Here is a 27,500-nt window from a genome sequence, read left to right on the forward strand (position 1 = left end):
CCACCTCCACTGTACACAGTGTTGATGGAGCACTGCTTCCCCCTCCTTAGCCGCCGGATGGTGGACCAGAATCTCCTTGAAGCCGTCCGGAAGTCTTTCTCCATGGCCTCACCGAACTCCTCCCATGCCCGAGCTTTTGCCTCGGCAACAGCCGAAGCCGCATGCCGCTTAGCCCGCCGGTACCCATCAGCTGCCTCCAGAGTCCCACAGGCCAAGAAGGGCCGATAGGACTCCTTCTTCAGCTTGACGGCATCCCTCACTGCTGGTGTCCACCAACGAGTCCTGGGATTACCGCCATGACAGGCACCAACTACCTTACAGCCACGGCTCCGGCTGGCCGCCTCAGCAATAGAGGCACGGAACACAGCCCATTCGGACTCAATGTCCCCCGCCTCACTCGGGACATGTTCGTAGCTCTGCTGAAGGTGGGAGTTGAAGCTCGCTCTGACGGGGGACTCAGCCAGACGTTCCCAGCAGACCCTCACAACACGTTTGGGCCTGCCAGATCTGACCGGCTTCCTTCCCCACCGTCTGAGCCAACTCACCACCAGGTGGTGATCAATTGAAGCTCCGCCCCCCTCTTCACCCGAGTGGCCAAGGCATGTGGCCGCAGGTCCGATGACATGACTACAAAATCGATCATCGAACTGCGGCCCAGGGAATCCTGATGCCAGGTGTACATATGGACACTCTTATGCTGGAACATGGTGTTCGTTATAGACAATCCATGACGAGCACAGAAGTCCAATAACAAAACACCATTTGGGTTCAGAGGGGGGGGGGACCATGCCTCCCAATCACTCCCCTCCAGGTCTCACTGTCATTGCCCACGTGAGCATTGAAGTCCCCCAGCAGAACAATGGAGTCCCCAGAAGGAGCACCCTGAAATTACCTCAGTAAGAGAAAATCTATCTTCCCGGTTCAGGCCTCAGATAAATTCACCACCTCTAGTTCTGCCGCAGTAAATAAACTTTACTTATAAAAAAAATTGACCTAGATATGACATTCAGTTGTTCATCCCTCATGCTAAGAACTGTTCATCCATTCATACACACTTATAACCTGATAAACAGGCGACATGTATTTCTTGTCTTTGGTCTTGCCCAAAGCCATTTTGGAATGCAGTGGAGAACCTGAAATCGGTCCACGACTCTGGTTGATAAAAGACTTTTTGTTCTCCTGACGTTTTGGCTGCCAGGCGAGTCTTACCTGTGAGACAAGCAAATGACAGGATCCGAGCTCCTTCTCATTGGCTTTCATCCTGCTGCTGTTCTCTTGGAGGTTAGCTTCCAACTGTTTGCTGCGATTCACCAGACACTTCACTTCAGATTTCATTTTACTGATGCAGAGGCGAGCTGTGGTGAACTCCTCCTCCATCACTCCACTCAGCTCTGTCATCTGACAATAGAGAGGAGAAAACATAGATGACAAAATTTTGACAGAAAACAGTTATAAGAGATGAAGAAGGCTCAACGAGTGATGGAGTAGGCTGCACGCCAGACGCGCTTAGCTTAAAATTCACCATAAAATCCTTTTTCCAGGCAATGAGACTCTTCTAAACAAGATTAAAGCATCTCATATTTTTCTGTACTGGACTAGGGACCAACCGATTTCAGTAAATGGCCAGTAGCTTGTGGAAATACAAGTTCTCCGGAGGAACCAACTTATTGGGCCCGAAAGCCTCAAACTCACGTACCTCCACAGCTGAAGCGAGAGATGCCTATCCCGACTCCAAAACAGGTGACACCACCAAGCCAATAGATCTAACCCTAACCATAGACACGCTAGGTCTGGAGAAGGACATTCTGGTCGATAGATCACACAGAGGCATCGCATCGAGACAAAGCGACGGTAAACTGCACGTCATTGTGGCCAAGTAGCACTATTATCAAGACTGTACTGACATCCAACAACAAGAAAGGGACCTGGAAAGCTTAAACGTCAGAGGATCCACCATCTCCATCTTCCCAGATTATCCTCCAGCCATCGTCTAAGCCCAGACTGCGTTCTCAGAGGTAAAGAAGCTTCCTCATCAATGTGATAACACTGTACAGCCTATTACACCTGGAACGGCTCTGTATCAGGACGTATAGGGTGCTCCTTCTGGGGACTTGTTTTGCTGGGGGACTTCAATGCTCATGTGGGCAATGACAGTGAGACCTGGAGGGGAGTGATTGGGAGGCATGGTCCCCCCCCCTCTGAACCCAAATGGAGTTTTGATATTGGACTTCTGTGCTCATCATGGATTGTCCATAACAAACACCATGTTCCAACATAAGAGTGTCCATATGTACACCTGGCATCAGGACTCCCTGGGCCGCAGTTCCATGATCGATTTTGTAGTCGTATTGTCAGACCTGCAGCCACATGCCTTGGACACTCGAGTGAAGAGGGGGGCGGAGCTTCAACTGATCACCACCTGGTGGTGAGTTGGCTCAGACGGTGGGGGAGGAAGCCGGTCAGATCTGGCAGGCCCAAACGTGTTGTGAGGGTCTGCTGGGAACGTCTGGCTGAGTCCCCTGTCAGAGCGAGCTTCAACTCCCACCTTCAGCAGAGCTTCAACCATGTCCAGAGTGAGGCGGGGGACATTGAGTCCGAATAGGCTGTAAGGTCGTTGGTGCTTGTAGTGGCGGTAATCCCAGGACTCGTTGGTGGATACCAGCACTGGGGGATGCCGTCAAACTGAAGAAGGGCCTTCTTGGCCTGTGGGACTCTGGAGGCAGCTGATGGGTACCGACAGGCTAAGCGTCATGCGGCTTCAGCTGTTGCCAAGGCAAAAGCTCGGGCGTGGGAGAAGTTCGGTCGTGGAACAGTGGACCAGTTCTATACCCTCTTTGGGGTCCTGGAGGGGGCATGGGAGTTTGCCCAACCAGTCTACATGTGCTTTGTGGACCTGGAGAAGGCATTCGACCGTGTCCCCCGGGGGCTCCTGTGGGGGGTACTCCGGGAGTATGGGGTACCGGACTCCCTTGTACAAGCTGTCCCTTCCCTGTACGACAGGTGTCAGAGCTTGGTCCACATTGCCGGTAGTAAGTCGGATTCGTTTCCAGTGAGGGTTGGACTCCGCCAAGGCTGCCCTTTATCACCAATTCTGTTCATAACTTATATGGACAGAATTTCTAGGTGCAGCCGAGGTGGTGAGGGGATCCGGCTTGGTGGCCTCAGGATTGGGTCCCTGCTTTTTGCGGATGACGTGGTCCTGTTGGCTTCATCTGGTCGTGATCTCCAGCTCTCACTTGAGCAATTCGTGGCCGAGTGTGAAGGGATGAGAATCAGCACCTCCAGATCTGAGACCATGGTCCTCAGCCGGAATAGGGTGGATTGCCCTCTCCGGGTCGGGAGTCAGGTCCTGCCTCAAGTGGAGGAGTTTAAATATCTCGGGGTCTTGTTCACGAGTGAGGGAAGGATGGAGCGTGAGATCGACAGACGGATCGGTGCGGCGTCTGCAGTAATGGGACTCTGCGCCAGTTTGTCGTGGTGAAGAAGGAGCTGATCCAGAAGGTGAAGCTCTCGATTTATCAGTCGATCTACATTCCTACCCTCACTTATGGTCATGAGCTGTGGGTCGTGACCGAAAGAAGGAGATCTCGTATACAGGCGGCTGAAATGAGTTTCCTCCGCAGGGTGGCCGGGCTCTCCCTTAGAGATAGGGTGAGGAGCTCTGTCATCCGGGAGGAGATCAGAGTAGAGCCGCTGCTCCTCCGCATCGAAAGGAACCAGTTGAGGTGGCTCGGGCATCTGGTCAGGATGCCTCCTGGACCTCCCTGGTGAGGTGCTCCAGGTACGTCCCTCTGGGAGGAGACCCCGGGGAAGACCCAGGACACGCTGGAGGGATTACATCTCTCGGCTGGCCTGGGAACGCCTCGGGATCCCCCCCGCAGAGTTGGCAAATGTGGCTGGGGAGAGGGAAGTCTGGGCTTCCCTGCTTAGGCTGCTGCCCCGCGACCCGACCCCGGATAAGATGCATGAAGATGAAGACAATTGTGCAGAATAAATAGAAAAAATTAAATAAGAATATGAATATTCTCCCCTGAATATCCAGGGGAGCATTATATCTATCATGCTTCCCTTAGCAAAGTAAATTTGCCCAGCAGAGCACAGCATCCAGAAAACCATTCTCCTTTTTTTAATGCTGGAGAAGAAAAAAAAAACAAAAGAAAAAAAAACTCTGTTGGAATGTTCTCCTATTATCTCTGGAGGGTAGAACCAACACAATAAAAATGAGCGCCTTCCTAAACTTTCATGTTTTCCAATGCGTTCCTATATTTCTCTCCAAGTCATTCTTTATGTCCCTCAACAAAATACCAGAATTCATCTGGAACAACATTCCTTGGATACATCAAAATACATTAGAAAGGCATCAATAGGATGAACTATTGCTTCCAAACTTCCAGTACTACTATTGGGCAGCCAATACAAGAAATATCCTATACTAGAAGGTTCCTACTCAGAACACCCCTATTAATTGGTTACAATTGGAATACTCAACTTGAAACTATTTATCTCTACATTCTCTGCTTTGTTCACCTCTCCCTCTGCCCAAATTCTTTCAAAGTCTGGAAACAATTTAAACACTCCTTTGCACCTCAATGATCCTTTTTCTTCTCCTTCATAACAAGAAATCATCTATTTGCCACCTCAAATATGGACAGAGCATTTGAAATATGGGCTGAGAAAGGAATGGCAACATTGCAAGACATATATTGATAACACATTTGCATCCTTCGATCAGCGAGTTCAAAAGTTCAATCTCTCCTGTTCCCACTTCTTTCAATACCTACAACTTTGTAACCTCACATCATCCGCTTCTCACAATTTCCTCTCACAGCCAACTACGTCTTTTCTAGATTTAATTTTGAAAGTAAACCCCAGCTCAAAAGAATCAATTGGGAAAATTTACTCACTACTAAATTTACAAAATCAAGAATCCATGACCAAGCTCAGACATCAGTGGGAGGTTGACTTAGGGGAACAGTTGTCTGATAACATCGGAGCAAAGGCCTTAGATAAGAGCCACTCATCACTCATCTTTCTGCATGAGACACAAAATTATCCAATTCAAGATCTTTCACCGCCTCCACTGGTCCAAAGCCAAGCTGGCTAAGATCAAATTAAATCTCGACCCCACTTGTGACATATGTAATAGAGTAGCAGCAACCCTCTCACACATGTTCTGGTCATGTGCAAAGTTGCGGGATTGCTGGAAATCAATATTTAAATTTCTCTCAGATAGTCTAATTGTGACCCGGAGAAGGGCGCTTGTTTCTGTTAGTGAAAAAAGGGAGGTTGTGTTCCACCCCATGAAGACATTGTCAACTTTCACGTATATGTTGTATAAATTTATTGAAAATCAATAAAAACACCTTGAGAAAAAAAATAAGAGATGAAGAAAAGCTGAAGCCTCACAGCTTTGAGCTCACTGGTCCCAAGGACACCACCAATTTCCCCCAGATCTTTGAGCAGCAGAATTAGGATCTCTGCAGACCTCTTCTTATGGTGTGAGCTAAGTTCCTGCAGACTGGACAGCTCCCTCTTGACTGCTTCCAGAACCACCTGGAACCAGAACAGAGATCAACAAACATAGAAACATGCTTCACAATTCACTGTATTGCTGAAAGCAGACTCACTGTTTTGTGTGCAAGCTCTTCATTAAGCTGCTCATTACAGCGATTCTTGTTCTCCACCTCCTGACACTTGTGGTCATAGTTGACGGCGAGCTCCTCTAATGCCTGCAGCACCTCCTTCACCTCCTCTTTAGCTGAATCATTGTCCCTCTGCAGCCTAGACAGCTCTTCCTGCAACCGCTCATGGTCCTGATGGCCAGATGCAAGCAGCTGTGGCGAGAAAGTTGGGATGACAGTTGATCCAAAAGGAAACAGACAGATGAAAGGCAGGTGGCAGACAGGTGGATGACTGGTAAAACTCACCTCATCCTGTTCCATCAACTGCTGTTTGAGACTTTCTGATGTCTGACTATGGTGGTTGATCTCGTCATCCTGAGACAAAGTTTCAAATTTAACACTTAATCATCTACCTGTAGGATGGACTCACATCCTCACGTTGTCATCCACCAGCGGGTGAAGGTGGGACTCACCTTGTCGTCCAGCTGCTGATATAGGTCTGTGATTAGTGTCTCATACTGCATCTTCTCCTCTTCAGACAACGGTACAGTAGATGGGGCCAAGCCATCCATTACTGTGGCAGTATCACTGCTGATCCTCTTGTTTTTGCTGCTTAACTGCTCCTCCACAGGTACAGACTCACCTAGACAGGCTCACCCAGAGACAAAGGGTCAGCTAATTCTGTCCCCTCACCCAGTCCTCCCCATTAGGATGTACAGAGCGGAATTTTCTAAAAGATTCAACCAACAATTTTATTCCCCTTATCCTAATTTAGAGTCAAGGTGGAGTAATTCCCAACTTGTGAGAGGCATTACACCTGGACAGGTAACCAGTCAATCATTATACTATCAAACTCTCACTTACTCCTCAGGACAACTTTGACGGAACAGTTAACCTAACATGAATGGGTTTGGATAACGAGGACTGGAGGGACCCCAGCATAAACAGGGAGAGCATGCAAACTCCACTCAGAAAGGCCAGTGTGCATAAAGCTGAAGGTAGAACTAGCAGCCACCTTTCCCTGAGACAAAGGTGCAAACTACCACAGTACCATGCAGCTCACAGAGGAACTCATTTCAAAGATCAATGTTCTTAAATTTCAACAGACTTAAAGAGAATAGAAACAGTGTAAAATAATCAAGAAACCTGGTTTATTGGCCAACCAGTATGCTACATTCCCAGAGTTTCTCACCTTTCCTCCAGCGCTTCAGCTCATTTTCCAGTTTCTGGATGATTATGCTCAGATTTCTGTTCTTCTCTTTCTCCTTCTCATACTTCTTCTTCCACTCCTCTGCAGTCAGCTCCAGGTTCACAGACACTGTGTTCTTTATGGTTTTAGCCCTAAAGCCAAATTACTTGGTTCAGTTTGATTTTATAGTAGAGCTGGGAGGTCATTTTATTGGCCACAGGTTGCAATGAGCAAACAAAGGTCTTATCTTGAATAGTTCAGATGTGTTCCTGTACCTTTGTCCGAACATGAGGGTGGACTTAGTTTCAGCCTCATTGTAAACAGATGGCGAACAGCAAATTATGATGGTGGTCCTACAGTTTCCTCCTAGAGAGTCCTGCAGGATCCGTGTCATCTTACTGTCTCTGTATGGAACATGGGTTTTCTAAAAGCAGAACAGGGAGTACCATGACACATTATTAGTTTTTTATATGGTAATGTCCACTGCAGGCCAAACAATCAACTGATTGGATACATCTAATAGTTCCAACAAAGGAATCTGGCAAGTTCTCCAAAATCATTGAAATATTTATTTTAAAAAAATTACTATTATTATTATTGCCAACAAGGCAGAATTTATGTCAATAGCATTGATGTTAACTTCAACACTTTTTAAGCCAATTGCTTCATCTTGGTGTCTAAAGGCAACGTATGTTGCCAGGGTCCATCTGATGGAAATAAATAATATTAACAGCTGGTGCAGAACTGTGCTCCATGTCTGCTTACTGGGACCAGAAAGAGAGCCCATATCACTCCCATCCTAAAGTCTCTGCATTGGCTTCCAGTCCGCTTCAGGGTTGATTTTAAGGTCTATTACTGGTTTTTAAGACTCTTAATGGTCTTGGTCTTTCTTCCTTGTAGGACATCCTCAGGTACTATGAGCCCTCCAGAACCCTCAGGTCCTCTAATAGGTGACTTCTACAAATTCTGTTAACTAGGTTGAGGTCTGCATTCTCTGTATGCTTCTAGTTCAATATTACCATTATTATTCTTATTAAAAATCTGTTTTCAGGCCCACCTAAGATACCTGAGGGACTCTCACCTGGTGGATACTCACCGTTCCTTCGCTCAGAGCAGCGATAACATTCCCCAGAGCAGAAAGAGACTTGTTGATGTTCTTGGCTTCATCCAAAACAGAACCCTCTGCTCCGGTTTTACTAACCTGGACAGTGACAGACAGGTAAGGAACATCTAATAGAGAGGTTAGAGTCAATATAAACACAGGTGAGGATAAGAGGCAAATAAAGCGGTCATGCAGAGGGACAGGTAAGAGTAGGGGAAAAATAGAGGGACAGGTGAGAGACAGTGGAGACAGAGTAGAGGCATAGTATAGGGACAAGTGAGAGCGTAGTGACGGCAGATAAACAGGTGATAGACAGGAGAGGGACAGGTTACAGATGAGTATGTTTTCTGATTAACTGAAAGAACTTTGGACTTAGATCTCTAGTTTCTGTTCTGACGTCAAAACAGCTGTGATGAACACAGAGATGAAGAAGGAAGGAAGAAGAGGACACCTTCTCACTGCCAGCAAGGTCCACCAAGTAAAGTTTTCCAGATAGTTTCATCTCCGTTTCCACATTTTCCTGCTTGATGTTGATCAGAAAAATACTGTGACTGCGAGAGCTGTGCTCATTCATGTCTGCAGAAACACCAGACAGGATAGACAGGAAAGACAGGAGGGAGACATACTGGTGTCACACCACAGACTATAGAGTGCTACTTCACAATCAGAATCAGAATTTTATCTGTTGTCAATTAACTGTACCAGTACAAAGAAATTTGGTTTTTAGTACAACCTGATCAGAGTGATCAGACACAATTGAACAAACACACATACATAGCAAACTGCAGCGCAGCTAGACACTGTGCGCTGTTTCTGCAGCTCAGAAAGAAAACACAAGGTAAGCAAGGGGGTTGGGAGAAAGAAGAAGAATCTATGTACTGCCCCACCAGGGCAATCAGAACACAAATAAGCACATACTCAGACATTCACAACATATGAAATACAATGAAGTGGGGAGGGGAAAAAAGGGTCTCTCAGCACACCAGGTGTGGACCAAACGGCAACCTCCAATGGTTAAAAGTGAAGTCTATGCAGAACTGCATAAAACTGCAGTTCTCCCTTCATCCACTAGGGACTGGCTTCAAAACAGAGCAAATCCCCATAGATTTCCAAAGTCCAACTTCACAGCAGATGTAGGTTAGATTTTCCAATGAAACTATTATAAAACCAAAATTCCGGGCACCACCAGAAAAGTCAGGAACAAAGATAATGAATAATGCCTCAGTCTCAAGAGCCAGCAGTGAAAGCTGAGATCAAGCACTGACTTGGTCACCGGCGATTTGACACAGGCAAATGCAAATAAGCACGGACAATTTCTGTTTACGATACACCAGAATTTATTAAACAGATTTTCATCAACGGGTTAAAGTCAATTGGTTCGATTTGATACAATCAAATTTTCTATACTAAAATATTGTCAGTCTAACTACAAAAATATATAAATAAAATGGTCAAGATAACAAAACTTAAATGAAGGTTGGTGATATGGATTTGTGTGTGTGTGTGTGTGTGTGTGTGTGTGTGTGTAGGAAAAATGGAGGAACGAGAAGTGAGGTGCTAAAGTGGGAATCACTTTGGCAATGAGTTTTGAGTATGAGGCTAGCTGTAGGTTACAAGCTAGCTTAACAACTAACGGTGCTAGCTGCAGGTTGCAGGCTAGGTTAGCAGCAAATGGGGTTGGCTAAGTGGTGTAACGCACTTGTTTTAAAGTTGCTATAGCCTAGCACACCTACCCTACGATGACTAGAGGCTGGTTAGTCCAGTTAATGGTGTTTGCTCTTAGGCTGATGCTAGCACTAACTTAGCAAGCTACAAGATAGCCTAAAGGACTAGATGATAAGAAATTTGCAGGGAGACAATTGAGCACAAGTTTGAGCTAGCATTAGCTGTTGAATGCTAATGTTAGCTTAGCCCATGCCAATGAGGTTAGCAGATTACAAAATGGTGGACACTGACAGGAAAGAGTAAGCTCAAGCTTCAGCTAGCATTAGCTGTTTGAGCTTAGCTGATGCTAATGCTACTTAAGAAGATTACGAAATGGCTGACAGGAAGGAGGACAAAATGGTGGATAGCCAGGTGGTCTTAAGACTCTCAGGTCAGGGGAACTTCAAGGGAGACAAAGGAAAGGAGAGAAGGAAGACGAGAGCAGTAATAAATTACTTAAATTGGCAGTTCTGTGGTCCTTACACAGGCACAAACGTGAGATCAACTCCCACGGTTGTGGCTTGAAATTTAGAAAGGTAATACAGATAGTCAAATGGTCAGTGTCAGTGGGTTTGCATAACAATAAGCTTATTATTCACTCCAAAAATGAGATAAATGGAGATAATGTCAATGCTGTGGTGGAGGTGTGGACCCAAATGCAGGAACGGAAGCCATGGAATCAGAATTAAGAAGTTTAAATACAAGAACTGAACTGACGGGTAGAGAACACAGGAGGCTAACACAAACAATGAACCCGCAATGGGAACAGAAACCAATGGTTATAAATACAGGAAAACCATAAAATACACAGGTGTAATGAATCAATTATTGAGTCCAGGTGAATCTAATGAACAACAACAAAGGCTAGAAACAAACAAGACACAAGGGAACTACACAGGGAAGACTACAAAGTAAAACAGGAAATCAGAACTAAAGATACAAAACACACATCATGACAGATAAACCCAGAACCGAAAATAAAAATAACCAAACCAGCGGCAGCAACACAAACAAATGAAAGGGATACAGCGGCATCCTGCTTTCATTTGATCATTAGTTAATAGGGTCCCTAAACAATAGTAAAAGAAAAGTAATTATTCTCTTTAAACTATCTCCACCTAGACATAGAAGTGTCTCACTTGGTACTGTTCTCGGTAACAGTGAGGAGTCTCATTTACGGTGTGTTCAGACTAAACGCGTTTTGAGCGTCGAAAACGCTCAAAGCGCTGAATGCTCGACCCTGGTCACTAAACTGCCACTTTTGTGTCCGACACCCAAAACGCTCCCAACGCTCCTGCCGCTCTGTCTGGAGCGAGCGGCAAACGTGGCGGAAAAGAGAGGAGGGAGGCGGAGCTTTCCTTCCGGTCAGTCTGAATGATGGTGGATTCAGTAGAGATAGGGCATGGTTTTATTTAATAAATAAAGCCAGAGAACGTTGTCATAGGGCAGTAACAGTGTTAATGCAACAAGAGCCGCACTCAGCAGAGAGCCACCGCTGCTGCCCCCAAACAAAGCGTTGCTAGGCAACGTGTCCTGCTACGTTGCCAAATCAGTAACATTCAGCTTCTTAGCAAGGAATGGTTATCCTAAATATTGCACGGAGTAATAATGGCCTCTCAGCCCCGTGTCTGGGTTCACCACAGGAATCCTCCAGGAACTGCGAGCTGATCACTCTGATTGGTTGACGTCCCGTGTCCAGTGGCCAAAGTTCAGCTTTGGCCATCTCTGGGTTTTGACGCACGCTCTGCGTGGAACGTCGACGCCCAAAACGCGACGCGGGAAAGTTTGACGCCCCCTTGCCGAGCCTCCCCATAGACTTTACATGGAAACCTGCCGCTCTTAACGCTCAAAACGCATTTGGTCTGAACACACAGTCAATCCTTCAAAGCTCTGGTCTGGGGACCCTTGCTGGGTCCTGCAGCAGGCCTGGGTTCTGCAGAAATTATCCCTCTGGCAGAACCAGCTACATCAATGGTTTCAGGTACCGAAAAGGGTTACCATATACACAAACAGGGAACCCTTGTGAAGAATTGCCGCATACACAAACAGCAAATCTGTTGCTCCAATGGGGCCTTGACTCGTCCAGTGAGGAAAGGCAGATAACAGTTGCAATATGTCTCTGATGCAGGATGCACTGGAAAGACGAGGCAGTCTTTATGACTGGGGCTTTTAAAGTCTCAGTGATGTTGTAAGAGCCCTGCAATAAAAGTGGGCCATCGGTCAATTAGAGGTGCCATTGTCTTACACCTTTTCACATCTAGGTGTGAATGGCTGAACATGCTGGGAGTTGTAGTGAAACTCAGGGCCCTTTGTTTGAAACATGGGTCCACTGGTGGAAGGCTTTGTGGGGGGTACAGGCCCAACAAATGACTGAAGTATAATGCAGAAAAGCTAGTGATGTTAATGGCAAAAATACTCATTTATTAGTGGTGAAAACAAAGAAGAATTTAAGGCTTGCCAGAGCTTGCAAGCTAATGGTGCTTATCCACAGTTTGTTGAGACAAAGGTGAGACAACTTTGTGACAACCTCTGCTTGTGACAACATACAAATTAAGGGTCTGAGAACTCGTATTGAATCATTTAGCTTGCTTTGCAATTTTTTTTGTGTTTTCTCCAGCATTTAAGTGAGCAGAATGATGGTCTGGATGCTGTCTTCTGCTGAGCAACTTTACTTTGCCTAGGGGAGCATTACTGGATCCCCTTGATTTTGTGGATTCTTATTTTATTTCTCTATTTATTTTGTATGTTTGTAATACAGAGTTTCTACTGCTGGACCAGAGCGGAGAGGATAGAGGAGAGACAGAAAGACAAAGGGAAAGAGAAAGAAAACACCTCATAGAGAGAAATAAAGAAAGAGATAAAAAGAGAAAGAAAGAAAAGACATATGCATAAACATACGCATATACACCCAAACGCATTTGCCTATATAAAACGCATGTACATACACATTCACACACATATATACAAACAGGCCAACTTAAGATTCATATTCCCCCTGCGGAGGACTAAACCATCAACTGTAAGGAGCACCAAAAACTATCAGGTTAGATATAAACGAGAGACAAAGAAAACCAGCTGCTGCAGACGACTCACTGACTGTGCCACATGCAGAACATACAGAGTGGAACGTGTTCAGAGAAGAATGATCATGCCAATGTGACCCCGCCCACACAAAGGCAAGAAGCAGGCCAGGTCAGCCCTGAGACTCAGGAGGCCGGCAGCCAAGCACAGGCTCAAACCACCCCACTCCGGAGCCAGCCATGGACCCACCCAGGAGGCGGGGGAGGGGAGCCCCAGCCGGCCCCCCCCCCCCCCCCCGAGTCAGGGGGATCAGGCCCCAGCAAGCCCAAAAGTAAACCCCCACCCTAGCAGGCAGAGGGTCCAGCCCACACCAACTAAGAGCCAGGATCCCCAGACCACCGCTGGGTGGCAGCTAGGCCGTACCCCAGTGAGCACCACGCTTTGCAAGTTTTTAATGGTGTCTTACAATCTTGATTGTGTTAGTTTAAGTAGGTCCTTAACTGCCTGCACATTTAAATCCGTTCCTGGTGTCTTGACTTCTGCTTCTACTCGACGGCACCTACCTCAGCCCTCCGACTCTAATTTCCTTGAGGTCAATCTCTGCCTAGCCCGGCCCAGATTGGACCTCAAACTCATTCCAGTATTCAGATTTTTATTGCAGCCTCCAGACAAGATAAAACTCAAATAAACAATAGACTCACCAGAGCACGGGTATTTCTTGATCAGCTGAGATTCTGCCAGCCAGGCCCGGTGGCTGTTCGCTAGCTGTTTATCATGAGCTCTTCTCTCTTCCCCTTCCGTCCCTGCTCTCTCTGATTAGTCCCACCTGTGTCTCATCACCTGCCAGCTGCACAGCACTTCCTGATTACCTGCCTCTGTATTTAAGCCCTGCCTTTCAGACCACATTTTGTCAGATCATCTGCAAACCAACACCTGTATCCTGCCTGTTTACCTATGCTTCTGACTCCTGCCTGTGAACCCAGACCTGTTCTGATCTACTGCCCCAGTAAATTCTGACCTGCCTTCTGTCATACTACATCATCTTCTGCCTTGCCCTTGCCTGTACTGCTGCTCTGTACTTCTCCCTTCCAGTCCTGCTGTCCTCTGATCCTGGACGAGGGAACCCCTGTACAAACTCAGCTTCCTTAGCTACACCGTGCAGTCATCTGGGCCCTTACTCTTTTCAACCTAATATTCAATAAACTGTTTAAATGTGTCAGTGTGGTCCTCGTTCTGTCTGGCCTCTGACAGTTGCTAATTTTTACAGGATGCTCAAAATGGCTCCACTCACCTCTCCGTCCCCCACCAGTACTGTCGGCTGTTTGCGCCTGGCTGAAAAAATAACTGAACTGGAGTCACGGATATCAAATCTGCATCGGATCCAAGAAGCTGAGATCATGATGGACACCATTGTCATCCGCGATCCAAAAATGGATTCCCAGGTTCCTGATGTCTCTGCTCCCTGCTGTCCTGCTGTGGACATCAGAGCAGCATTCCCCAATAAGTCTCATATTGATGGCCATCCTGCTGTTGGGACCCTTCCGCAGTTCACTGATCCAGAGACCTGGTTGCATCTCAGAGCTAAACCAAAGATCCTGGTCAGCTCCACACAGAGCCAACAGGAGCCCGGTTCCATGACGCTCCACGGCGGCAAAGAGGAAGGTGTCGCTCCAGTATACCTCCACCAAACAACATTCCCTGTTACAACAGATTTGACGTTCTCAGTCTTGCAGATTTCCTCCCCCTTAAGCGATGAGTCTCAGACAAGCAGCTCACTGACACCACGGTGCTTTCTTCCCCCCGTGCACGAGCACTGCAGTAAGGCTCACAGGTCCGTGCTGTCCTTTACCCTGGCTTCAAAACGGACCTCCACCCGCAGTGCTGCCCGCCCCGCTACATCCCCACCACCTCAGGTAAAGCCTCCGTCACACTCCTCTCCAACGACTCTAATCATTGGAGACTCAGTTGTGAGAAATGTAAGATTTCGTTCCATAGTTAGAAACGTGGCGAAAGATACTCCAGGGATCGCAGTCAAATGCATTCCAGGTGCCAGAGCAGGCCACATTGAATCTTACTCAAAACTGCTGGCTAAAGATAAACGTAAATACAGCAAGATTATTATTCATGTTGGGGTAAGTGACACCCGATTACGGCAATCAGAGATCACCAAAGTAAATATTGCTTCAGTGTGTGACTTTGCTAAAACCATGTCAGACTCCGTAGTTTTCTCCGGACCCCTGCCAGACCTGACCAGCGATGACATGTTTAGCTGTTTGTCATCCTTTAACTGCTGGCTGTCTAGGTGGTGCACAGAACAAAATGTGGGCTTTATAGATAACTGGAAAAGCTTCTGGGGAAAACCTGGTCTTATTAGGAGAGACGGGATTCATCCCACAGTGGATGGAGCGGATCTCATTTCTGGGAACATGGATATTTTATTAGTCAGTTAAACCCATGACTGGAGACTAGGAAACTGTTGTAGTCTCACTTGCCTTTCAATAATCTCACCCCAGTCGCCACCCTCCCCAAAACCCATAAGGATTGCAATTGCCCCCCCCCAACCCAGAAAGAATAAAACAGATAGCACGGGTGGAGTAAATCATGAAAACCTCATATCAAAACAATGAATCCAATCATACAAAATAAAACCATTGAATGCGGTTTATTGAATATCAGATCTCTTGTGTCTAAGTCTCTGTTAATCAATGACCTGATTACTGATCATTATATTGTCTCTATTTTGTCTGGCTGCAGCAGGAAGATCATGTTAGTATTAATGAATCGACTCCACCAGATTGTCTAAATTTTCATGTTCCCAGAACTACAGGTCGAGGAGGAGGTGTGGCAGCTATCTTTAAATCAAATCAAAGATACTTTATTCATCCCTGAGGGGAAATTCAAAGTTCAAGCCAGCTAGTCCAAGGTTTGACATACAGACATGTAACTTTAATGACAAAAAAATAATACAGAACCAAGCTTAAGCTCAGGCCACGCAGCCAGTTTTACCAGCGCTGCCTTATAACAGATAAAAAGAGATACATTAGGATAATAGGGGGTCGAGGGGAAAAAAGGTCATGTAACTCTGGACCGCGCCACAAGATGACGCAGTCTGAAGATACAGAGAAAAAGAAACCTCATACACTGAAGCACAAACTCAAACAAGACACACAAAGTCTTGTTTGACCGGGGGTGGTTGAGGAGGGGGACAGAGCGTCTATGAACATGTCTTCTTCTTCTTCTTCTTCTTCTTCTCAGGGGGGGTAGCACCGGCACAAGGCCGCTGGGAAGCCGAATCCAGATGATTGTTGTTTGGGTTCCAGGCGAGGAAAATAATTTGCCCTCGGCCTTGAGTCCATAGCTGATCTCAGGCGGGCAGCTCCAAACAGCCGAATGGGAGGGGTAAATTTCCACCGATTCTAGCAGACATCTTCACCATGTTATCGATTTTGTGGACTAGCTCCGGGACCTCGGCCAAATGTCCAGTTTGGGCCAGACTGGTATCCTGGTTACGGTCGAGTCCCGTCAACGCAAGAGTCTGTGCACTAGTAGCCCGGCCCATTCCGTTACAGAATTCTGTCAGCCTGCCAGTTGTTGCCAGAATCTCACGGGTCTTCAGGTAGATCAGGACTCCATAAGCGCCAATCAGCAGAATTCCGATCACCAATAATCCAAAGATGTAAACATCCTCCACGTCCTCAGTGGACAGAACCGCCAGACACATTGGTCTCCACCTGGCCCATGAGTCCTGAACGTATCCAGCTGGAAGCATCCCCTCAAGACATGTGAGCTCCCCTCTGCCCAACCTTCGGGTTGAGAAAATTTGATCAATTGCGCTGAGAGACCAGCCGATCAAATCCATGCTGTAAATTTGAGTAAAGAATAGAGATGTAAAATGAGGCTCTGAGTCAGACAGGACAAAGTCGCTGGCCAGAGTGGGACGTAGGGGAGGAAACCGGAGCAAAGGGAAAAGCGTCCGCCTTCGCTTAGAGCAGGAATGGAAAGTGTGGAAAATCAGAGCTATTGATTAGTCCTAAACATAAAAATAGTTACAATAGCTCTGAACACCTGACTCTTAGTCTATCCCACCCAAGATGGAAATGAGAGAAGCCACTTCTCCTAGTAGTAGTCTACCGTCCACCTGGATCTTCCTCACAGTTCCTAACTGACTTCTCAGACCTCTTATCAGACTTAGTGCTGAATACTGATAAAGTTATTGTTCTGGGGGATTTTAACATTCATCTTGATGATGAACATGACAGTTTAACCATTGCCTTTAACTCTATATTAAGTTCAATTGGATTTTCCCAAAATGTCCACAGACCGACTCATTCTCATCGTCACACTCTGGATCTTCTTCTGACATGTGGCATCAGAAGTATCAACTAACAGTTTTTCCTCATAACCCTGTTCTGTCTGATCATTTTTATTAACTTTTGAGTTTACTTTACTTGACTACACAAGGGCTGGGAAGAAAATTCATTACAGTCTATGTTTGTCAGATAGTGTTGTTAACAAATTTAAGTCTATTTCAGCAGCATTTCCTCCAATACCATGTGTTAACTTGACATAAAACATCCATGCAAGCTCTACTTGCTAGAATGACAGCTTTAATGTGTATAACACTAGATAATGTTGCTCCTCTAAAGAAGAGAACCAGTCAGAAGAAGCGGGCCCGGTGGTTTAATTCCCAGCTTCAAGCTTTAAAACAGACATCAAGGCATTTGGAAAGAAAATGGCGTTCAACTGGCTTAGAAGAGTGTTGCATAGTCTGGAAAGAAAGTTAATAGTGTATAAAAAGCCTTGCGTGTGGCTAGAACAGCTTATTATTCATCATTGATAGAGGAGAAAAACAACAACCTCAGGTTTCTCTTCAGCACTGGAACCAGACTGACTAAGAGCCATAGTGCTGTTGAGCCATCTATTCCTTTCAACCTCAGCTGTGACGACTTTATGAGTTTCTTTGCAAACAAAATAGTTTCTATCAGGAAGGAAATCAGCAATAACCTTAACAATAATATATGTAATAATCTACTAATGCTATTTCATCTGGAGCAGCCTTAGAGACGTCTTTAGAAGCTGATTGTCATTTGGACCGTTTCTTGCCTGTACAGCTCTCCGAGTTAACCAACATAATAGCTTCATCTAAACCTTCAGCCTGTGTTTTAGACCCCATCCCAACCAGATTATTCAAGGAAATATGTTTCTTAATCAATACATCTGTACTGGACCTGATCAATTCATCTCTATTAACAGGATATGGACCTCAATATGTTAAGACAGCTGTAATTAAACCGTTGCTTAAAAAACAACTCTGGATCCAGGAGTTTTAGCTAATTATAGACCAATATCTAATCTCCCCTTCTGGTCTAAAATTCTGGAGAAAACAGTTTCAACCCAACTATGTTCCTATCTGAGCAGAAACAATCTGAAGAGTTCCAGTCAGGATTTAGAGCTCATCATAGCACAGAGACAGCACTGGTGAAAGTCTAATGATCTTCTCATGGCCTCAGATAAAGGACTTCTGTCTGTACTCATTCTTTTAGATCTCAGTGCTGCATTCGACACTATTGATCACAATATTCTGCTACAGAGGCTGGAACATGTTATTGGGATTAAAGGGACCGCGTTAGACTGGTTCCAGTCATATTTATCTGATAGATTTCAGTTTGTAAATGTAAATGATGAGTCTTCCTCACACACCAGGCTAAGTCATGGAGTTCCTCAGGGTTCTGTACTTGGACCGATACTTTTCACATTATACATGCTTCCTTTAGGAAATATCATCAGGCAGCATGGTATAAATTTTTATTGCTATGCGGATGACACTCAGATCTACCTTTCCATGAAACCAGATTAAACCAGTCAGTTTCTTAGATTACAAAGGTGTCTTACAGACATCAAGACCTGGATGACTCTGAATTTTCTCCTTTTAAGATCAGACAAGACAGAGGTCATTATCTTCAGGCCTGAAAAACTTAGAAAAAAATGATCCAGTTATGTAATTAATCTGGATGGCATTAATCTGGCCTCCAGTACCGCTGTGGGGAATCTTAGAGTCATTCTTGACCAGGATTTGTCCTTTAACTTACATTTAAAACAGGTTTCTAGAACCGCCTTCTTCCACCTGCGTAATATTACAAAAATTAGGAGCATCTTGTCTCAGAAAGATGCAGAAAAATTAGTCCATGCCTTTATTACTTCCAGACTGGATTACTGCAATTCCTTATTTATGGGTTGTCCCAAATATGCCCTGAAAAGTCTCCATCTGATCCAAAATGCTGCAGCGAGGGTTCTGATGAGGACTAGCAGGAGAGATCATATTTCACCAGTTTTAGCCTCTCTACACTGGCTCCCTGTTAAATCCAGGATAAAGTTTAAAATTCTTCTCCTCACATATAAAGCTCTCCATGACCAAGCTCCATTGTACATAAAAGATCTTATAGTTCCATATATTCCAAATAGAGCACTTGGCTCTCAGACTGCAGGTTTACTGGTGGTTCCCAGAGTCTCAAAGAGTACTATGGGAGGAAGGGCCTTTAGCTATCAGGCTCCTCTCTTATGGAACCAGCTCCCACCGTGGGTTCAGGAGGCAGACTCCCTCCACACCTTTAAGATGGAGCTGAAAACCTTCCTTTTCCATGATTCTTATAGTTAGGATATGAGCATCTCCTGAGTTGGAGTCTGCATGTACGGGACCCAACTGTCCAGGTTCTGCTCATTGCTCTTATAGTTATGGGTAGTCTAGCCATCCATTACTTATGTAGCAATGGGGATGTTACCTGATGCACTGAGAAGTACCTCGCTTTATCTCTCTAATATATTGATGTATAAATATATGCCAAGATTGCCATCTCTAACTTATTTCTCCTTTTTTCCGCAGGTCTTCCTGAATAAGTGCAGTTGTACATGTTGATCTGTCTTTCCTGTCCTCTCCACCTCAACCAGTCGAGGCAGATGGCTGCTCTCCCTGAGCCGGGTTCTGCCGGAGGTTTTCTTCCTGTTAAAGGGGAGTTTTTTTCCTTCCCACTGTCGCCTCGTGCAGCTCAGGATGGAGGATTGGATCCAAGTCATGACTCGATGCAATCAGATGGTTTCTATTATAGGCTATGTATGAATTGGCTTGAAATGATGTGTATGTAAAGTGCCCTGTGACAACATTGTTGTGAAGTGGCGCTATACAAATAAAGCTAAATTAAATTGAATTAAATGATCATTTGTGTGTCCAATGCAATTTGCAACTGCCTGCCTGCCTGCCTACCTAACCCTAGAGCTCCCAACACATGCCTGACAGAGAGGTAAGTGGAGCAATTTAAGCATCCTATTAATGTTAGCAGCTAGCTTACATTAATTGAGCCTGGTTGACAAGATCTCAGCAGGTCAGACATTCCCATGCTGTCAGTGTTGCACTTGTCAGAAAGCACAAGGAAATCAGTGGTTAAAAAACAAAAATTCCTTCTCTGTTAAAAAAAAAAAAAAAAAAAAAAAATCACCAATCACGCACCTGTCCTTGCACCCTGCCCACCCAACCACATATTCCCCCCCACACACACATACACACACCTATCCAGATACACCCATCCCTCCTTGATCCTGCCCACACCCGATACGAAAGTTCCACAAATTTCAGTTCCCCCTCCTCCACTAGGGGTTCCAAAACATAACAAATCCCCATGTTAAAAAGACTAACTTCACAGCAGAAATAAACATATTTACAACCTGGTATGAAAAATATTTAGGTTTACCTTCATGACCTTTGTGGGGAGAGTAATTTTTTTTCATAACTCATCCATTTATAACCAGTTTCATCTTGAATTTTGACATAATCATGGGCATCTCATTTTGATTGAAAGGTACCAGATATCGCACTGCAAGAAGGCACACAGTAACAGCGCAATTTAGCTTTAGTCCACCCACCTCCATTAGCTGATTAGCTCCTGATTAGCTCCTGATAGCTTGGTTAGCTCTTAGCTACAGGCAGGTCAGAGTTTAATAGATATCAATCACCCACCCCACGCTCACAGCCCCCCCTCTCAGCTCCACCTCTTTACCCATTTTGTATTTTCCAGGAGAGATGACACGCATGCCCTTGCCAAGATGGTGATGGTAGGAACCACCAAATGAGCTTCAATTCAGCTTTACTTCACCTCTACTGGCTACATGGACTGGAAACCACTAAGTACCAATGGGAGACACCTCCCAAGGTGGTGGAGAATTAAAGGGCTATCCTGTGGAACTTCCAGATTCAGACAGACAAAATGGCGATAGCCAACCAGCCGGACATAGAGATGATGGATAAGCAGCAGAGGAAGACCATAGTGATCAATATATCCATCCACAGTGGGGAAAATATCAGGAAAAAGGAGCATGAGAAACTGGAGAAGTACCAAGGCCTCAAGGAAGAATCAGAGAAGGCCTGGAAGGTGAAAGCAACAGTGATACCCATAGGCACTGGAGCACTGGGGTCTGTGTCCCTCATGCTGGAGGGACAAAAGAGTGACAGTTGGAGCTAGCAAAGATGGGTCATGGATACAGACAAAAAGGATGTCCAGGAATATAATGGGAAATGCCAACTCGCTGCAGAATAAGTGCGATGAACTGGAGGCGCTTGTGAGGAACCAACGGTTGTACAGAGAGTGTAGCTGGATTTGTTTATCGGAGTCCTGGCTGAATAATAACATGCCGGAGTCATGTGTGGATCTACCAGGCTTCACATCTGCGCTTGGTGACAGAAACGTGGAGAGAAGAGGTGTAGGCGTTATCCTGTTCTTTAATCAGAGATGTGTTCACCCCTGTAATGTGACAGTCACAGAAGAAAGTTTGCTGTCCAGACATTGAACTGCTTTCTGTTGGTTTCCGAGCGTACTACATGCCACGGGAGATTCCATATGTTGTTGTTGTGGTTTATATTCTCCCCAGAGAAGCGCCAGCAGTGGCATGTGACGTCATACAGGACGCATTTGCTCAGATACAAAATCAACACTCGGAGGGGTTTATTGTTATTACAGGAGATTTTAACTAAGTCTCTCTGACATCCTGTCAGACTGATTTCTGTACAGTATGTGGACTGTCCAACATGTGGAGATAAGACTCTAGATCTGCTGTATGCCAACGAGAAGGAAGTATACAGGTCTGTATCCCTTCCACCACTGGGCAGATCTGATCACAACATGGTCTATCTTCAACCCACAAACAAACCTTGTGTACAAAAACTTCCTTTTACCACCAGAACCTTCAAGAAGTGATCACCAGAGGCAAAGGATGCTCTAATGGACTGTTTTGGCTGCACTGACTGGGATGTACTGCTGGAGGAGCAGGACTTGGACAGGAGTGTTGATGCTGTCACAGAATACAAAAGATTTTGTAGAGACTATATGATTCCAGTCAGGACTGTTAAGTGCTATCCTTATAATAAACCATAATAAACCAGTGCCATCAAAAGTCTCCTGAACCAAAAAAAAAAAGAGGGCATTCCTGTCAGGGGACAAGGATAAGGAGAGGAATGTGCAGCAGGAGCTGAAAAGGCCTGAAAAGGTCTACTAAGGCATGCCAAGCTGGAGTACAAAAAGGAAGGTGGAAAAGAAACTGGAAAACAAAGACATCAAAAAGGTGTGGAGGGGAATGAAGACCATCACTGGCTACAAGTTGGACAACTGTTATTCTACAGAGGATGATGTAGACAAAGCCAACTCCCTCAGCCAGTTCTACATCAGATTTGACAATGAACTATCCACCTTTCTTGGTGCTCCTTTAACCTTAGCTGCTGGTTCTTTCACCTCTCCGACTAGTTCCTACACTTCTACAGCCACTTCCTCCACCTCTGCGGCCGGCTCCTCCACCTCTGCGGCCGGCTCCTCCACCTCTGCGGCCGGCGGCTCCACCTCTGCGGCCGGCTCCTCCACCTCTGCGGCCGGCTCCTCCACCTCTGCGGCCGGCGGCTCCACCTCTGCGGCCGGCGGCTCCACCTCTGCGGCCGGCTCCTCCACCTCTGCGGCCGGCTCCTCCACCTCTGCGGCCGGCGGCTCCACCTCTGCGGCCGGCTCCTCCACCTCTGCGGCCGGCTCCTCCACCTCTGCGGCCGGCGGCTCCACCTCTGCGGCCGGCGGCTCCACCTCTGCGGCCGGCTCCTCCACCTCTGCGGCCGGATCCTCCACCTCTGCAGCTGCTCCCTCCACCTCTGCGGCCGGCTCCTCCACCTCTGCGGCCGGCTCCTCCACCTCTGCGGCCGGCGGCTCCACCTCTGCGGCCGGCGGCTCCACCTCTGCGGCCGGCTCCTCCACCTCTGCGGCCGGCTCCTCCACCTCTGCGGCCGGCGGCTCCACCTCTGCGGCCGGCGGCTCCACCTCTGCGGCCGGCTCCTCCACCTCTGCGGCCGGCTCCTCCACCTCTGCGGCCGGCGGCTCCACCTCTGCGGCCGGCTCCTCCACCTCTGCGGCCGGCTCCTCCACCTCTGCGGCCGGCGGCTCCACCTCTGCGGCCGGCGGCTCCACCTCTGCGGCCGGCTCCTCCACCTCTGCGGCCGGATCCTCCACCTCTGCAGCTGCTCCCTCCACCTCTGCGGCTGCTCCCTCCACCTTCGTGGCTGTTTTCTCCACATATGGGGCTGCTGTCTCCACCACTGCACCTGTTGCTTCTACCTCTGATGATAATCCTACTCATGAGTCCGCTGAGCTGCTCCATCAGTGTTTATCAACTAGAGAGCTTGCTGCTGAGCTCAGGAAACTCCGACCAGAACAGGCTGTAGGTCCAGATGGGTTATGTCCAAGGCTCCTGAAAGACTGTGCAGGGCAGCTAGCTGTTCCTCTCCAAATGACATTCAATATGTGCCTTAAGATGGAAAAAGTCCTGGTCATGTGGAAGACATCGTGTTTCATACCGGTGCCCAAAAAAGAGTGACCGGTGGAGCTGAATGACTACAGACCGGTAGCTTTGACATCTCACATAATGAAGACCTTTGAGTGACTCCTTGTTTACCCCATGAGAATCCAGGTTGCTGAGGATCTCGACCTTCTCTAGTTTGCCTGCCAGGAACACTTAGGAGTTGAGGACGCAGTTCTTTACATGCTGCATATGCCTACCTGGAAGTGCCTGGTTCTCATGGCAGGATCATGTTCTTCGACTTCTCCAATGCTTTTAACACCATCAGGCCTGCCATACTGAAAGATAAACTTTTAGATATGGGGGTGGCCCCCTCCCTGACATCCTGGATTATGGACTATCTAACATCAAGACAACAATATGTCAGGATGGGAGAAGTGTTTCTGGAACTCTGGAGTACAGCACTGGGGCTCCACAGGGGACTGTTTTAGCTCCCTTTCTTTTCACACTCTACTCTTCAGACTTGAGATACAACTCAGAGTCCTGCCACATCCAGAAGTATTCAGATGATACCGCTGTTGTAGCATGTGTGAGAGGTGGACAGGAAGGGGGGTACAGGGACCTGGTAGAGGCCTTCACAGACTGGACTAACAGGAACTGTCTTCTCCTGAACACTTCCAGGACCAAAGAGCTTGTGGTGGATTCCAGGAGATCTACATCACATAGAAAGCCAGTATGTATTGGTGGAGAGGAAACAGAATGTGAAGACCTACAGGTACCTGGTGGTTCTGGACCAGAGGTTGGGATGGTCAGCCAACACAGATGCAGCGTACAGGAAGGGACAAAGTCGGCTTTTGTTCCTCAGGCGGCTCAGGTCTACTGATGTCTGCAGTGACCTGCTGCAGATGTTTTATCACACCGTCATCTCTGGTGTGATGTTTTACACTGGTGTCTGCTGAGGGAGCAGCATTACAAACAAGGACTGTAAAATTCTGGGCAAAATGGTCAGAAAGACTGGTCCTGTCCTTGGTAGAAGTCTGGACCCTGTCAGAGCTGTGGTGGAGCCGAGGATGAGGAGAAAACTTCAGGATAATAAAAAAAAAAACATCCCGTCCATAAAACCTGGCAGGACAGAGGAGCAGCTGCAGTGAGAGACTGATCTCTCTTCCATGCTGGACTGAGATGTTCAGAAGGTCCTTCATTCCAGCTGCAATTCGACTGTTTAGTATTAATCTTTCATTTAATCTGTTCATAATTTTTGTCATCTATTTATTTATTTATTTAAAGGAACTGTTGGAACACCCTGAATTTCCACCTTGGGGATGAATAAAGTATCTATCTATCTAACATTCTGACGAATGGTCAGGGTCCCTTTGTGTCACAAGCTATTAGTTACCCATTTTTTGTCATTTTCCAACTTATTTTCATCATGTTGATTAACCTGACAACTCTGTTATAGAGAGCTCTAGCCCAGAACTGTCATGTAATTAATTGTGTTAAATCCACCAACTGCGGCCCTGTCAAATATGGATAAAATACATTCACACAATAAAAAAGTCAAAGTGAGATTGAAACAATTATTTTGCATCATGACAACTATGAAAATGATTCTTTATAACCATTACCAATCTTGCTTGATTCTTTACAGCAATTGCAACTGATGACTGGCAAACAGTTCACATGTCTGCTGTCTTGCGGTGAAAAGTTGTAACAGGTCTAAACTCTCTTTCTGGACATATGACCTCGTGCTTTTCACAATTTTGTGATATTTTTACTTAAAGCATTAATAAAACAGGATATCACAGGATAATGGTTAGTTAAACTAGATAACCAAGAGATAATCTGATGCTCAACCTGAGTTCAGAAACCTGATTGCAACTCTCAATACTTGGAGCAGATTGGTCCTCATGTGAAAGCACTTACACACTTGAGTATGTCTCACCTGTGCACAATTAAAATATACGACTCCTGACTTCAGGACTTACTGGTGACAGCAACATGTCTGTTTGCTTTTCCCTCGTCGATGACATCCATCACCTCCTCAGGGCTGGAGACAAAACGCTCCGTACAGCCCTGAAAGTAAACAGGCAGCTGTCAAAAGGAACTCACCTCCTTGACCGGGTTCAACAGAACATCTGCCAAACAGAACTGCTGGAATGTTTCTGGACTACCTTCACAAAGGGAACTCTGTTTTTGTCCTCATGAACAGCCAAGTTAGTCTTTGACACTGAAACATAAAACCCTGATCACCAGCTGAATCTGACAAACTTCTACCTCAGAAACATAAAACACATGAAATGTCTCACCGTCCAACAGGTCCCGAATTTTATCCAGATAGATCTCGAAATATGAAACCTGCAGACGAAAATATGTACAGACATATGATGGTGCCCTGTTGTCTTACAGTAAATGAAGTGTCTTCTACAGACAGTCTAACAAAACAGATCCAACACTATTCAGATTAAACTACAAAAGGAATAAACATTTCTGAACTCCCACATTCACAGATAAATATTCAATGCCATATATTTTACCCTATTATCACATTTTTATTGTCATCTTCATCTAAAATAATGTGAGAAAACATTTTAAAAGCTGCAGCGATACCGTTTTTATGGAAAGCAGCAGGGGAACAGGGAACATTAGGAGAAAAGGTGAGTCAGTGAACACATCACTGGATTATAACACTGGCAGTTTATTAGAGTCCCTGCAGAACTAATAGGATAACAGCAAAAACTGGGGATATCTTAACTTTGACAAGACCTGTTTTGTCTGCCTCATGTCTAAAATGTATGCTGGCCAACAGGTGCAGATGCATTTCATATATAAAAACATGCTGCATATAGAAAAACATCAAGAAGAAACGCTGCATAAACAAAAACTGCAAGAAGACATTGCCATCCATCCATCTTCTGCTTATCCGGGGTCGGGTCGCGGGGGCAGCAGCCTAAGCAGGGAAGCCCAGACTTCCCTCTCCCCAGCCACATTTGCCAACTCTGCGGGGGGATCCCGAGGCGTTCCCAGGCCAGCCGAGAGATATAATCCCTCCAGCGTGTCCTGGGTCTTCCCCGGGGTCTCCTCCCAGAGGGACGTGCCTGGAACACCTCACCAGGGAGGTCCAGGAGGCATCCTGACCAGATGCCCGAGCCACCTCAACTGGTTCCTCTCGATGCGGAGGAGCAGCGGCTCTACTCTGATCTCCTCCCGGATGACAGAGCTCCTCACCCTATCTCTAAGGGAGAGCCCGGCCACCCTGCGGAGGAAACTCATTTCAGTCGCCTGTATACGAGATCTCCTTCTTTCGGTCACGACCCACAGCTCATGACCATAGGTGAGGGTAGGAACGTAGATCGACTGGTAAATCGAGAGCTTCACCTTCTGGCTCAGCTCCTTCTGTCATGGGCTTCTCCTGGCAGTGTTTTGTTTTTACTTTTCTCCTGGATTTTTAGGTCGGGTTGAGCAGGTTTCCTGAAGGCTCACGGCAGAGTCTGGAGTGCTAATGGAGCACACCTTCTTCACCATGACAGACCGGAGCAGAGTCCACATTACTGTAGACGCCGCACCAATTCGTCTGTCGATCTTGCGCTCCATCCTTCCCTCACTCGTGAACAAGACCCCGAGATATTTAAACTCCTCCACTTGAGGCAGGACCTCACTCCTAACCCGGAGAGGGCAATCCACCCTATTCCGGCTGAGGACCATGGTCTCAGATTTGGAGGTGCTGATTCTCATCCCAGCCGCTTCACACTCGGCCGCGAATCGCTCAAGCGAGAGCTGGAGATCACGACCAGATGAAGCCAACAGGACCACGTCATCTGCAAAAAGCAGGGACCCAATCCTGAGGCCACCAAGCCGGATCCCCTCAACACCTCGGCTGCACCTAGAAATTCTATCCATATAAGTTATGAACAGAATCGGTGATAAAGGGCAGCCTTGGCTTTGTCCAACCCTCACCGGAAATGAATCCAACTTACTACCGGCAATGTGGACCAAGCTCTGACACCTGTCGTACAGGTACCGGACAGCTCGTACAAGGGGGTCCGGTACC

General features: G+C 46.5%; 1 protein-coding gene across 1 annotated transcript in view; it reads right to left on the minus strand.

Annotated features, from left to right (window-relative positions):
* The window catches only part of LOC306766499 (kinesin heavy chain-like), a gene marked incomplete at both ends in the record, with an annotated part of 80,984 nt that overhangs the window by 45,779 nt on the left and 7,705 nt on the right, over positions 1-27,500 (minus strand). Inside the window, 12 exons of the mRNA XM_079254279.1 lie at positions 1,210-1,398; positions 5,407-5,553; positions 5,628-5,834; positions 5,928-5,996; positions 6,095-6,264; positions 6,814-6,962; positions 7,086-7,234; positions 7,907-8,011; positions 8,364-8,488; positions 25,438-25,525; positions 25,624-25,679; positions 25,759-25,807. Of these exons, the coding sequence (XP_079110405.1) occupies positions 1,210-1,398; positions 5,407-5,553; positions 5,628-5,834; positions 5,928-5,996; positions 6,095-6,264; positions 6,814-6,962; positions 7,086-7,234; positions 7,907-8,011; positions 8,364-8,488; positions 25,438-25,525; positions 25,624-25,679; positions 25,759-25,807 (1,503 nt within the window). The remainder of the gene's footprint in view (positions 1-1,209; positions 1,399-5,406; positions 5,554-5,627; positions 5,835-5,927; positions 5,997-6,094; positions 6,265-6,813; positions 6,963-7,085; positions 7,235-7,906; positions 8,012-8,363; positions 8,489-25,437; positions 25,526-25,623; positions 25,680-25,758; positions 25,808-27,500) is intronic.

Source organism: Telmatherina bonti (assembly GCF_933228915.1).
Source record: "Telmatherina bonti genome assembly, chromosome: 15".
Classification (NCBI taxonomy): domain Eukaryota; kingdom Metazoa; phylum Chordata; class Actinopteri; order Atheriniformes; family Telmatherinidae; genus Telmatherina; species Telmatherina bonti.